Below are 13,299 nucleotides of genomic sequence, written 5' to 3'. Positions count from 1 at the left end.
CCTACCAACGAGACGACTCTTGTAGCCTCCATTTCAATTCTCATTCAGCAAAATACCCTATTACCTTCGCTTGTCCTGAAACAATACTAGTGCGAGTTGTCAAAGCAGGGAGCAACACCGACATATCTTGCCAACACATCTCTACATCGGGCTGCCTTGACTTCCGTGAATTCGCATATTGCCAACTGGCCATGCAGCAGGGAAATGCAGAGGATTTACTGCAATAGGTCAATCAATACTTTGTGGAAGAGTAGCAGCACACTTTCCCTGACTAATGCCCCTCGGTGCCTCGGATTTTAATAATCCTGGATGATGCTGCGCCAATGTAGGCAGTCCGTAAGCCGCCAAACGAGTTGAACAAGGTTGTGAAATTACTTGCAGATGTTCGCTCGTTTTCTGTTTCCTGTCATTGGTGCGCAACGAGTTTGATAAAAGAGTCTTTTAACAAACACGAGAAGCAGCTAAGTCACTGATAATGAATGTGTTGTCTATGACTTCGATGGCTGTATCAGATCTGTGCAATTAGATTACTGTTTATCATTTTCAAGCTGTTGAGCTCCTAAACACAACAACCTTCTTCTTTTGTTTCCCACTATGCCGATAAGAGATCATCTGGCATTGTTAATAAAACAGTTACGGCTGTTACCTGTCTATTACGGGGCTTCGAAGTAGTTGTCCATTCCTGGCTTGGCTTTCATTTGATATCCCAGTAACTTTTGACGCAAGCAATGTTTTCTTGTCTCACTGCTCAACGGGGTTGTCGCGGGAACGATTATTCTTTATATAACCTCACTAAACAGCTAACTTCTATTATGACAAACCTTCAATTCAGTCTCAACCCGAAAACAATCATTTAAAAGAAGACATTGATGTATGGTATAAGTCAGAGCTTTGATGTCATAATTACGTCGCCGGTTTGGATATTATCGCGAGAACTAGCTTTGTAAGAGAATATGCACTGAAACGGCGTTTTACCCCGCATGGCGAATATATAACGTCTTCAATGCCCTGAAACTCTATTCAAAGCCTCTGCGTGGCCAAACCAACTGTTGAAATACCCAAGGTCTCAGTTGAGCAACCAAAATCATCATGCCGTCAGTGTCTGAGAAAGCAAAAGCGAAGCTCGATGCAGTGTTGAACGATCCGGGGCGATATGATAGCTCCCGTAAGGTCAAAGACTGTGCCATCAAAAAGATGCCTAACTCTGTACAATAGATCTGAAAAATCGCTATGCGACGACACGATATGCTACGGGCTGCGGAGTGGTTAACTCTGTTCCACGTCGGCCCAGCGCGAGTAGCATAGAGAGCGACGGCGGTGCTCCGAAGAACAGGCTCAAACGTCTCCTTTCACTTCCAGCATACTAAGTGACGATTGCTGAGACATATAATAAGAAAACATGACCTAAAACAAAAATTGACGGCCCCTGTGTGATTTATAAATTATGCTGCTAGGTAGCTGTGCTATCAATGAAATATGCGTCCTCCATCGGCACGCTCTATTGGCTCGTTTGCCACACATCGTTTTGGCAGGGTTCATCTGGTGGGAAAAAAACGACGTTGCGAGGGAATAATAGCGTCTTGGAGCAAGAAGTCGTATGCGTGGACCTAGTATGAGAATACCGTCTCAATAGAGCACATCAATACAACGCTGGTTTGCCGTGATGTAGTTACCTGTTGTTAAATGAGACGCAGCAATGCGGATAGATAGGCGTCGTGATAGGCAAATTTTTTTTTACTATAGATGCCTAGCAGGGTATCACTAGCAAGATACAATCCTTGCTGTTCTTTACAAACTGCGTATTAGCCCCTTTTCTCTCCTTCTCCCAGTTTTAGTCTCGACAACCAACACCGGTATCGTTGAAGACTCTTTCATTCGGCCTTTGCGGAAATAGTGTAGGAAAAAAATAGAAAGCACTCGTTCCTAGTATTGTCCCTACATAAATGCCTGTATTTAGGCATCAGCAGAAGAATGTCACAAATAGCTACGAATAAGGCTCCCAAAGTAGTAATTGATGAGGCCGACTGAGAGGCGAGACTTCTTAGAAGTCAGCGATTTTCATCAAGTCTGGTCTAGGTGTTTGGATGAGTTTGCCCTATTTGCTTCGGCCCGTACCTATTAGTCCTAGAAGCTATCTATTAGGTAGTATTTGAATAATGATATACTGAGATACGAATTCAAATACCGGCATAGCGGATCGAAGAAAAGCAGACATTAGTAAGCGAGCTTTTGTCATCTCCATCATGGAGGGCATATGGCATGTTTACCGAAACGGTCCTCGGCCATCATGGCTTACGAATGCCGGTCCATCAAAGTAGTAGTAGGTGGAGATTCCTTGCCAAAAGCCTAACTTGGCGCTTGGCGCAAATAGCCGGGAACAAAATAGGAGTTGAATATGTATCAGTCCATATATGTATATAAAATTCGTATACTACTGCTAATAGGTACGTAGGCCGATGCTAGGGTCATGAATGCCCCTGCAAGGCACATATGCCATGTTGCAGCCAAAGGATCAGAGGCCTGGAGAGCAACGGGGCTTAGACTAGCCGTTACGAGTCTCGGGGATCGGAATATTGATAGCCCTTGGCTCGTTTCAGCTCCTGAAAGCGGAGGCCGGCGGATGCAGTCAGATTGCAACTCGTGCCATTCTTTCTTCGTACTGTTGCAACTCTCTCTGCTGCTATGTAGTTTTGAGAATCACTCGCCTATTCACTAGGTGAGATACAATGCAAAAGACAGTTTCTTCTGGGCGAGGTCGTCAGGCTTTGGCCTAGGAATTATGAAGGCCAAACAAGGCTGCTGGACTTGTAAACGTAAGTTTTCTGCTTGTGGAACTTTGGCGCGTCCGTGCGGGTTACTGACAGCGGCAAAGAGCGGAAAATAGGGTGCGACAGGGGTCTGCCAGTGTGCCACAACTGCACTCGCACCGGCAGACGATGCTTGGGCTATGGTGTTCGTCTGCTGTGGCCGGATCGCCATGATGGCAGGCGAAAGGATAGCGGCTTTGTAGTCTATTCGCCGCCTGAGAATCCGCTGGAGCTGTCTGAGACTTATGGGCTGCATTTCCTAAACGTTACGAACAACGATGTGGCGTCGTCGCTGGATCCTAGCTCTTATAATGCGCTCGTTACGAGGCCCTTCACGAAGCCAGCCCGAGCTCTCAATCTCTATCCCTCGATGGTCGGCCAAGATGCCATGTTCATGTCATACTGTAAGAGCATTAACCGATATGCTTGATTGAGCAATGACTGACATTAACAAGATGAACGCGTTATTGCTCCTATGATTTCGACCACGCAAGTTCAGAATGGCTTCCGAACCGATCTTGTCCAAATGGTGTTATCTCGAGGAGACAGTGCCACGAAAGCCCTCTGGAACTCCATGATGGCTGTTTCTGCTTTCCACCACAGTGGTGCCGAATCTGCTTTGACGTACAAGACAAACGCTGTCCGCTACCTATCCGCCTCTCTGACTCCGGGGAGTGAAACGAGATCAATCGATCTAAACGAGACGCAGTTTGCTGCGTCTATGATGTTGTGTATCTATAGTGTAAGTGAAGAAGAAATGAAAGGCTCATGGCCTGTTGACACTGACTGGGATATGCTAGGTGTTTGATGAGACCGACGGTAACTGGACGACGCACCTCGATGGAGCGAAATATATGCTGGAAGGGCTATACCCGGAACACCGGAGACACATCAAAGCCGACTTCCTCTTCACTTGGTTCTTGTATCATGAAGTATTAGCCTGCTTCAGCCAGCCACTTCGACAAGCCAACAATTGCCTTGATATTCTTTTCCTGCTGGGTTCTTCCAACTGTGATGCCACCTTGGTCAGTCTTTGACGCTACTTTTTTTTTTTTTCAATCTACCCTGGCTAATCTAGTTGGTTGCAGATTCTTGGAGCTCTAGGATGCTCGTTAGAAGTAATTGCCATTATACACCGAGTAAACAAACTCCGCATAGGCATCATGACAAAGGAAATCGAGCCAATGTCCCCCAAGCTGATCCAGCAACGATTCGAACTGGAGCACACACTACACAACATTGTTCAAAGGCTCGATCCTGCGGGAGACACCGGTGAGGCTCCCGCAAGGCGCACACGCATCTTGGCTACTGCGGAACTTTACCGCATAGCGACACTGCTCTATCTCGTTCATGTTGTCCCTCTGCCCGGAGACGAGGACCAGAAAACGACTTATTTGGAAGAGGCGTTCGATATCCTAGAACGCTTAGGGGTGGCCACAAGCCCGTGGCCGATATTCATGGCGGCTTGCGAGTGCCACACAGATGAACAACGCATCAGAATTCTGCGCATCTTGGATTTGATGAATAATGTGAGAAACATTGGCAATATCCGGGTGATGCGCAATCTTATCGAGACTTGTTGGAAGCACTACGATCTTCAGGCCGACTCGACGTACACGAATCGCATGAAATGGTGGGAGTTTGTTAATTACGAAACAGCGGTACCTTGGTTTATTTAATACAGACACTTAATTTAACTTTTTTAAACTATACTCTTCAACCACGTAGATTCCTTGTCTACATATCCATCACCGTCACGAGTTTGCCCACCTTTGGATTGACCAAGAGACTGAGCATGTCTGGCCGAGCAGAATGGCCAACGACATCGATGGATATTTTGGCTTTGGTGATGTCGCTCAGAGATATATCGGCCTTGAGAATTGCCTCTTCGCCGTCGCTGATCGGTTCGCACAGTGCCCTTCCGTCGGGGCCGAATATCTGGGAGAAGCCGCCGCCAGGCTAGATATGATTGTTAGTGTATGTCGCTTATATACGAGACAGAGCGCCAGACATACCACTTTGGTGACGGGATTTCCTGCCAATAAGCTGTTCTTTGCCAAGCCCTCTTCTGTTAGAATCTGCGATGAACAGATGACAAAGGCTTGCCCCTCCATCGCCATGTTCTGACTGATGCGCTGGTCTGCCTCACCAGTATCATGGTAGAGCCAGGCAATCTTTTCGGGATCTGGCATTACGAACATGGATGGCCAGCTCGAAACGTGGATCTGAACACCTTGCGTGAATTCGTAATAGCGCAGCAAAGGCTGCAGATGCTCCCAGCAGTTGAGACCGCCAATCTTACCAAACGGCGAGTCTACAACAGTTTGTAGGGACTCGGCCTGGCCTTCGCCCCATATAGTCCGCTCTGCGTGAGTAGGCTTGACTTTGCGGCGATTGAGGACAATCTCTCCATCGGGCGAGATAAAAGCCTGTGCAAGATAAATGCTGGCTCCATCGCGCTCACTGTAGCCAAGCACGATGAACATGCCGGCCTTTTTAACAGCAGCCTGAATGCGTTTCATCTGAGGCGAGTCCCTGGCCATGGAGTTTGCCTGATATTGAGGAACCCACATCGACTGCATGATTGGCGCAGCGACTCGCATCTGCCTGCGTTCCAGACAACTCGCAGTGTTAGCAGATGGAGGCATCAGACAGAAGGAGGTTGTTCATGCCATTCGGGCGATTTACCATGGGTAACCTGGGATCCACGCCTCGGGGAAGCCAAGGACTTGGACGCCATCGGCAGCAGCTTGGTTGATGAGCTGAATGGTCTTGTCGACGCATCCGTCGAGGTCGAACCAGACAGGCTCAGCCTGAACAGCGCCGACTCTGATGGTTTTCTCGTCTCTGGTTGCGGTATCCATGGTTTCGTGTAGCTCTATTGGCTTAGAAACAGTCTCTTCTCAGAAGCTTGCAATGGATATCTCTTCAAACTGATGATAAAAAATGCCATGATTCTTGGACTTCTGTCTCATTCTTATAGTCGTCAAGTACTCCCTCGAGCCCTTCCATCATCGCAACCTGTTTCTTCCGTGGCCAGCATCCGTCCATGATGTCTGGAATCACACGTCGGCGACAGGCTCACGGCTGATTGATAACGCAGCTGATGCCAGCCCACCAATCATTTCCTCTACCGACATCGCAGACTATTGCCTGTCGCAGACATTTGCATCGATCTCTCGGCAGCCCGATCCGAGATGCAAGTCGGAAGCAGATCGACGGGTTCAGGCGGTACACTAAACCAGATCGGGGCCGTCTCGATGCGCTGAGTCGAGCGAGGCAAGAGTTTGCGATGTTTTACTCTTGCGCCACCACGGACCACCCGCAGTAGTTCTGGGACGTGCTCGCTAATGAGCATGTGAATGCATATGACCCCCGCCGATACTATCTTGCCAGGATCCGTTGATCTAGAAATTCTAGCCGCCATAATAGGTATATTGATGAACAAAGTGAATGATAAAGTAATGAGACGAAGCATATTGGTAAAGTGGTCTTGATAACCCACAATGCCTTAAGGCCGTATAAATCTACAAGACTCATGTCTATTTTCTGACTTGCTTGCAACGTGCAACAACCCTAGAGATTAGCCATCCCGCCAAAATAAAGTATATATATTTCTTCTCTTCCGTTGATTGAATTTGTTTAATACAGATGAAAAACCTTTACAAGTTATAAAACACATCAACCGCGGTTCCTGTTTGGTAGACAACGTGAGTAAAGTATGAGTAATATAGTTTCGACTGACTTGGATGAACTGTGGCATGTAGAATGCCGGGATATTCTTTTAGACTTAGCGGAAGGAATAATCTTTTTACTCTTTGACCAATTCAATAGGCTATATCAGTCAGTAATTACTTACTGGCATGGATCTTGCCGACCAGGCATACCAGAGTGCTCGTCTACTTTTCCCGCTCAATGCAACGATGGTGAGCTTGTTGTAATCGCTGAATACGAGCCAATGAAGATTGTTCCATTCGATGTGAATATATATACACAGTCTATCCGAATGATTCGCAACCTTATCTTAAGCTTCATATGTTTTGGTTCGAGGCCACTACTGCCGAATACGCTTGCCGAGTATGATTATCCACATAGGCTGCCCAATTTATATCGATAACTGGGGATCCCTGAATCGACTCAGCTTGGTCGAATAATCATGCTGCAATCGATCCATACAAGCGCTATTTCAAGGCGAGCAGCAAGTATCCGAGTCATTTTGCAAGTTCCGAGGTAATTTCACATAGCGCACAGAGCTATAAGGCGAGGTGGCTGCGGCCGAATCCGAGAAAGAGTCGGGCGCTCGGTAGTTTCGGGTTGCTGCCGAAACGCTCTGTACCATGCCGACAGAGCAATAAAATGGACAGCATGCCCCAAATGAATTTGATGGCCTTTTGGGCGCTGCTTCTACTTTGTGGTTATAGTTGCTAACGATTGACTAAGGCTATGGCTATCCACGCGCATCGAACACTGCCGCAGAGTAGCCTTACAAGTCAACTCTGTTAGAGGATAAACATGAAAAGTGCGGTAAGCCTATCAGCTATTGTCTTTGAGTATCTCAATTCGTTACCAGTTCTGCCAAACTAACTCTTGGTAGGGAGGCAACAATTTGCTGCTGCGAAATGACTGGTATATGCACAGTTTATCGCTGATATTGAATGATCGCTCTCTCCAAGTGGTTTAGGAGCAGGAACAGCCATGCCACGGCCAACAAAGGGAAGGGCCTTGGGCGGCTTGTTCACGCCCACATCAGTAATCGAGTGGAGATCGGTTTATGCCACAATTCGAATTCCGAGGTATTGCACATGGCACGAGAATGTGATGAGAAATGTTTATCTCATTGATCGCGTTCACTTCCCTCTTGCAAAGTTTGCTCTCAACCTAGATCCTGTTGATCCTATTGCTAAGCCTTTATTGGTTACAATGCTCCTAGAAGCTGTTGTACCGGGTTGCGTGCTACAGAGTAATTACTAATGTACTCGTCGGTGCTCCCACTCTTAGCTCAATGAGGTAAGAGTGCGACCTCTCGGCCTCGGTGCTTATGCAAAGGCCGAACCGATTGCTGCGAGACAAAGTCATTGATTATCCCAGGCTCAGTCAGTTCGGTCGGGGACTCTTTTGCTCACTGAACCGAAATATTGGCTGTTGTAGAAGCATTCCATTCACTGCAGTTTAGGTTGGGCTCAACTCAAAAGGCTCTTTGAGACATGTCTCCTCCGCATGATCCCAGCCGTCCAGCCAGCATTGACCCTCTAATAACTCCCGTTGCGACGGACCGTGATCTCACGCCGCCGTCGCCGAACCCCCGCCGAAGGCCGGACAGGTCCTGCGTTCTCTGCCACCGGAGGAAGATCCGATGCGACAGACAGACGCCGTGCTTGGCATGCGTGAGGGCTCGTCTCACGTGCACTTATCCGTCGTCAGACCGGCCTGTTCGACGAGTTAGGAAGGCTACCATTGCGGATGTTGCGTCGAGGATATCAGATCTTGAGAAGACAATCGTAGCGGCATCCATCGACCAGGGCGGAGCGGCAAGAAGGCCACCGCCGCCATCTGCACAAGTATCTTTCGTTCCGAATCTGCCCGTGAGCCCTCATGAATCTCCCCAGGAGCCTCAGGAACTTCCGTCAGAGGAGGTCCTGATTAGAAATGGTACCTCAAGCCAATACTTCAATGAGCTTCTTATATCCAGGGTCATCGAAGAGGTAAGCTATTGGTCAACCTCTGCAAGGAATTTTAACTCTATATACCATCAAGCTAATATGTAACTAAAGGATCAAGATAAATCCTCACTGTTGCATTCACCGTGCTGTGAAATAAAGAAACCAGATCCTGACTCGCCATTCAGCCTCTTGGGCTTACTCTCTGGCCCTGCTGTCTTTGAGGACAAAGAAAAGGGATGGCGTCTATCCCGATTACATGCTACACAGCTATGGCATTTATTTGTCCAGAATGTTGACGCCACTATCAAAGTTTTGCATATCCCTACCGATGAAGTGACTGTTTTCACGGCCATCCACCAACCAGATGCCGTATCAAAAGACACTTTAGCCTTAGTCTCAGCGGTGTATTTTGCTGCTACATTGACAATGGAACCAGACGAGGCTCAGTATATACTTGGCATTGACAAAATGAACGCTCTACGGACATTTAAACAAGATTTTCAGATGTACTTGGCGGCGGTTGACATGTTGGAGAATCCAACAGTTGTGCTACTTCAAGCATTGGCTATATACCTGGTATGCTCTCTCCGTTCACGCTATTGCTGTCCTTGATACGTAGTTGCTGATCCGTCAAACTAGGCGTCCACACGAGCTCATTATCACGGCAGGGGCATCTGGATTCTGAGCGGCCTTGCCGTAAGAATGGCGCATTCCATCGGCCTTCACAGGGACGGAAGCAAGCTGGGAATCTCGCCATTTGAATCCGAAGTCCGCAGGCGGCTGTGGTGGCACTTTCTGGCGAGGGATGGGCGGGCTGCGGAAGACCACGGTATCAGCTCATGGTCAACAGTTCCAGGATACGATACCAAACTGCCACTCAACATTGACGACAACGAACTTCGCCCGGACATGAAAGAGCTGCCACCTTCTCACAGCGGATGGACCAAGATGAGTCTTCCGTTGACATGCATGGAAGTGGCTCAGACATTGCAGGCCATGGCCAACCTCTCAATGACACCATCAGGGCCGACACCTAAAGAAGTAATCAGGAGTAACCTGTTAACCCAACTAAGGTCCCGCGTCGAACAATATATCAAGCCGTGCAATCCCGTGATTCCCATACAGAGAATGGCCATGAAAACAGCTCTAGCCATGGTACACAAGATAGACTTTGTCACACGGCAGCAACTGGCAAACTTGGAGAATCCCGACAAGCGAAATACTTTTGCCACGGAGGCAAATCTTTTGTCCGCACTGCGATGCCTCGAAATTCACCTCGAGCTATGGGGAGATGAGCTTCTGCGGCCATATAGATGGTGCATGCACGGCCATCCACAGTACCACATGCTGCTCTACGTTCTATGGCATCTCTGCGTTTCACCGAGCGGTCCTAGTGTTGAGCGTGCCTGGGTTATAGTCGCAAAGCAATTTGAGCTGGAGGAAGTGAGAATGTCCATGGCAGTGTCCAGCCCTGCGTTGAAGGCCATCATCTTGAGGAGAATGCGCAAAAAGGCTGAATTGATACGACAGTCGTTGATTAACGGCAGTGACACACCGGGGTCCACACCAGAAGGAGTCAATGAAACACCTGAAGAAGAAGAAATGGAGAGTTCTCTCCCGGAGGCAGTAATGGACGTCCGTCGTTTTGATGGAGAAAACGTGGATTGGAACAGCCTCATGCAGAACAACCTTCCAGACTGGAATACGCTGGTTGAAGATTTACATGTGGATCTGTATGACTTCTCCAGTTATTTTTAATAAGTCCATTTCCATGTATACGCCGTATATACCCTTACGTTACGTCTGGATGATTCTTAATATTAGATATTAATTATATGTATTTGGCAAGCCTCTAAGGGCCGGGCATTTATGCAGTATGCATATTATCAAATTAAACATTCTAAATCTATACGTATATGATGCAACATGCAATTCTTAAGCTGACTCCAAGCTCAGGTGATTTTAAAAGACTGCGTTCAGCTTCCATCCCGTCTGCTTGATTCTCGCAGCTAGCACAAATGTCGTTCCGACAATGCAAAAAACACCAGAGAATATCTTTGGTCCGAGCCATCCTAATGGACCCTCCAGAATAGCGCCAGAAATGGGATTTGTCGTCAGGCCTCCAAAAGACAAAACGAAAAATGAAAGGCCCATCCGGAATCCCATTTCGGTCACGGGCGAAATCTGGACCACGAGCGCAGCGATTAAGGCGACGTATGCTCCAGAGAAGAATCCAAAGATGGCGGCAAAGGCAATTCTCGCTGCAGTTGTAGATGCAGGAATCCAGAGGCCTAAGACGAAAATACTTGCTAGGTAACAGACGGTAATGAAGACGTTGTAACGGCCAAATTTGTCACCAGCGAAGCCAGACATTATACGACCGAACAAGCTAGATAGAGCATGGTTAGCAAACACGCAGACATGAAGAGAGATAAGACCTTGGACCATCATACCTTCCGGCGTTCAGAATAGGAACCATGTACAACACCAGGTTAGGGTCTACTCCGCCCGCAGCGGCCTCGACCGAGACGAAGTTGATTGGGACATAAAGCCCAAAGGTAAATAGCAGCAACCCAAAACAAACACAGGAGAACTCAAATTCGGTGAAAGGAGCCACCATTCTCTTAAGCGTGATCGGTTGGAACTTTGGCGGGTTGAACGCATCAACCGTCACGATGGCGATTATGAGGAGGCCGAGGATCAGGAAGGCACAGATTCGCATTGCCCAGGGGAATCCGACTTCTTTGATCAATCGAGTGACCATGATGGGGAAGATGACGCCTCCTAAACTTGACCCAGTCGCCAAGAGTCCGTAGGCGGCACCGCGTTTCGTCGTGAACCAGGTAGCGATACTGTTAAGCGCTGTATTCATTGATTAGATTTGAAGGCGTGGGCGAGACATATGCGGCCGACTTACCTGGCTGGAAGATGGCAGAAACACCGATAGCGCTACAGACTCCCTGAGAAAGGAGGATCTGGTAGTACTGAGTAGAGATGGATGTCATCATCAGGCCAAAGACATGCAAAAAGGTTCCGCCAATGATGAGGTAGCGAGGGCCATATTTGTCGTATATAAGGCCGACAAAGGGTCCCTAAACATGCGATCTCAGGTTAGCTAGGGGCATAACTCAACCTGATAACAAGCACCGTGGTATCGATGGCATCAATTGACTTACCAAGAACATCATGAAGAAAATTTGCAAAGATGGGATCCATGACACGGTACTGGCCGAATAGTCTTTCAGAATCGTAGTTTCGTAGTAGTCCTGGAACGCTCCAACGCCTATTTTTGCCGATGGGTTAGCTCATTCGACCCTCTTGAACTCATCAATGCCATACAAATTTGAAGGCAACGTACTATTAATCCACCCAAAGCTGCAGAACGAAGTGCACCATGCTCCTGCAACAACGAGCCATGCTCGCAGACCACCATCTGGAGGAGCGCTGCCGATTGGTGCTTGAGCCGGAGCCTGGTATCCAGCTTCCTCCTCCTTTGAGTAAACAGGCTCTTCGTAGCCAGAGTCTCTGTTCCCATCCTTTTCAGGAGCAATGATGTGCTGCTCATTGTGACCGCCGTCTTCCATTACGGTGTCGCTGGAGTTTGAGCCTGAAAACATGGCGGTCGCGAAAGCGTATGGCAAGTCGGAACAACGAAAAGTTTAGCGAGCTAACCGATCTGCAGCGGATAGCCGTCCAAAGGGCTTTTCGGCTACCGGGCACAGTTCGAGGCCAAACGAAGATTGCTGATCTGAACTTGGGCTACTTTACGGTGTACGCATAGTGTATATAAAGGGGTAAGAATTCAATCGTGGAGATAACCTACGCTAAGTCAATCGTTTTCCAAGTCTATTTCAATGGCAGATGAATAATGCCGTAGAGCTGAGTAAACCAACGAACGGTTAAGGGCCGAGTTTTTCAGGAGGCCCGGCCCATCAGTCGACCGAGACCGAGACGAGCCGGCGCCCAGGATTGATCCCCAGCGGCAAGCCACATGGTCAAGCAAGCCATGCTGGGACAAGCGATGTTCGTTACATTTACTTATTAAGGCAAGTTTCTGTATTCTACTTTCAGTTGACATATCAGTGAAACAATATGCATAGTGTTGCTTCATAAGCAGAGGAATCATCACCAGCCCATACACTGCATGATCTGCTGTTTCCCCTCTCCAAACAGCTCAAGCGAATTAGGCGACCAGATACGAGAGCACTTGACTACACAACGCCCTGTGGCAAACAAGGAAATTTTTGAACAGAGTGCTGATGGGTGGAGATGGCTAACGAGCAATGGCGCAACGCTAGATTAAACAGGTAACGATTCATATGAGTACAATGGTCCTGTACCGCCTGGGCTTTGCTTTTCGTAACGTAATTTACCCAGTTCCAAAGAGGTAACAATTGCCGGGAATAGAGACGGGAACCGCAAAAAAAGTTGACTGCGCCAGCGGTCATCAAAAAAGCAAGGGAAAAGAGCACAGATGAGCCACTCGGCAATCAACTCTGAAGCAATAATAATGAGGATGAAGCATAGAAACAAAGAGCCAGAAGCAGCGTCTAAGCGTAAATGAAAGAGTAAATGGAATTCAGTATGCAGAGGGTATAAGTCCATTCAAGAGCACAATGACCAATGTATGCACTTAGTGGCTGTCGCCAACTGTATCTCCACCGCAATTTTTATCTGCACACTGTATGCCATAACAGAGCTCAGTAGCTTTACATTGACTGAGAATCTACATTATACAGCAAATACACTGTTAACAAGGTGATGTTACAGAAAAAATGTCACTAGAGCCGTCGCCGGATGACGAGATTGTTTTCCACACCACACGCGGCAAT

At 47.8% G+C, this 13,299-nt stretch overlaps 4 protein-coding genes across 4 annotated transcripts; 2 read left to right on the top strand and 2 right to left on the bottom strand.

Moving 5' to 3' along the window:
* Positions 1-2,779: 2,779 nt before the first annotated feature.
* On the top strand, positions 2,780-4,486 carry TGAM01_v204617 (hypothetical protein; the record flags this gene model as incomplete). The annotated part of the gene is made up of 5 exons (XM_024549464.1): positions 2,780-2,813; positions 2,873-3,211; positions 3,263-3,549; positions 3,608-3,832; positions 3,896-4,486. The coding sequence occupies 5 exons, from the start codon at positions 2,780-2,782 to the stop codon at positions 4,484-4,486; spliced, it is 1,476 nt and encodes a 491-aa protein (XP_024405804.1).
* Positions 4,487-4,544: 58 nt separating this feature from the next.
* On the bottom strand, positions 4,545-5,671 carry TGAM01_v204616 (hypothetical protein; the record flags this gene model as incomplete). The annotated part of the gene is made up of 3 exons (XM_018804486.1): positions 4,545-4,766; positions 4,823-5,414; positions 5,496-5,671. 3 exons carry the CDS (start codon positions 5,669-5,671, stop codon positions 4,545-4,547), a joined length of 990 nt encoding a protein of 329 aa, XP_018662299.1.
* Positions 5,672-8,011: 2,340 nt separating this feature from the next.
* TGAM01_v204615 (fungal specific transcription factor) lies at positions 8,012-10,225 on the top strand (the record flags this gene model as incomplete). Its single annotated transcript, XM_024549463.1, has 4 exons — positions 8,012-8,509; positions 8,562-8,568; positions 8,634-9,043; positions 9,107-10,225. The coding sequence occupies 4 exons, from the start codon at positions 8,012-8,014 to the stop codon at positions 10,223-10,225; spliced, it is 2,034 nt and encodes a 677-aa protein (XP_024405803.1).
* A 204-nt stretch (positions 10,226-10,429) lies between these two features.
* TGAM01_v204614 (major facilitator superfamily transporter) lies at positions 10,430-12,084 on the bottom strand (the record flags this gene model as incomplete). Its single annotated transcript, XM_018804488.1, has 5 exons — positions 10,430-10,856; positions 10,921-11,329; positions 11,385-11,559; positions 11,644-11,705; positions 11,826-12,084. 5 exons carry the CDS (start codon positions 12,082-12,084, stop codon positions 10,430-10,432), a joined length of 1,332 nt encoding a protein of 443 aa, XP_018662301.1.
* Positions 12,085-13,299: the final 1,215 nt, after the last annotated feature.

This window comes from Trichoderma gamsii (genome assembly GCF_001481775.2).
Source record: "Trichoderma gamsii strain T6085 chromosome Unknown Scaffold_13.2, whole genome shotgun sequence".
Taxonomy (NCBI): domain Eukaryota; kingdom Fungi; phylum Ascomycota; class Sordariomycetes; order Hypocreales; family Hypocreaceae; genus Trichoderma; species Trichoderma gamsii.
The sequence above is the reverse complement of the archived record's forward strand: the minus strand, read 5'-3'. Positions and strand labels throughout refer to the sequence as shown.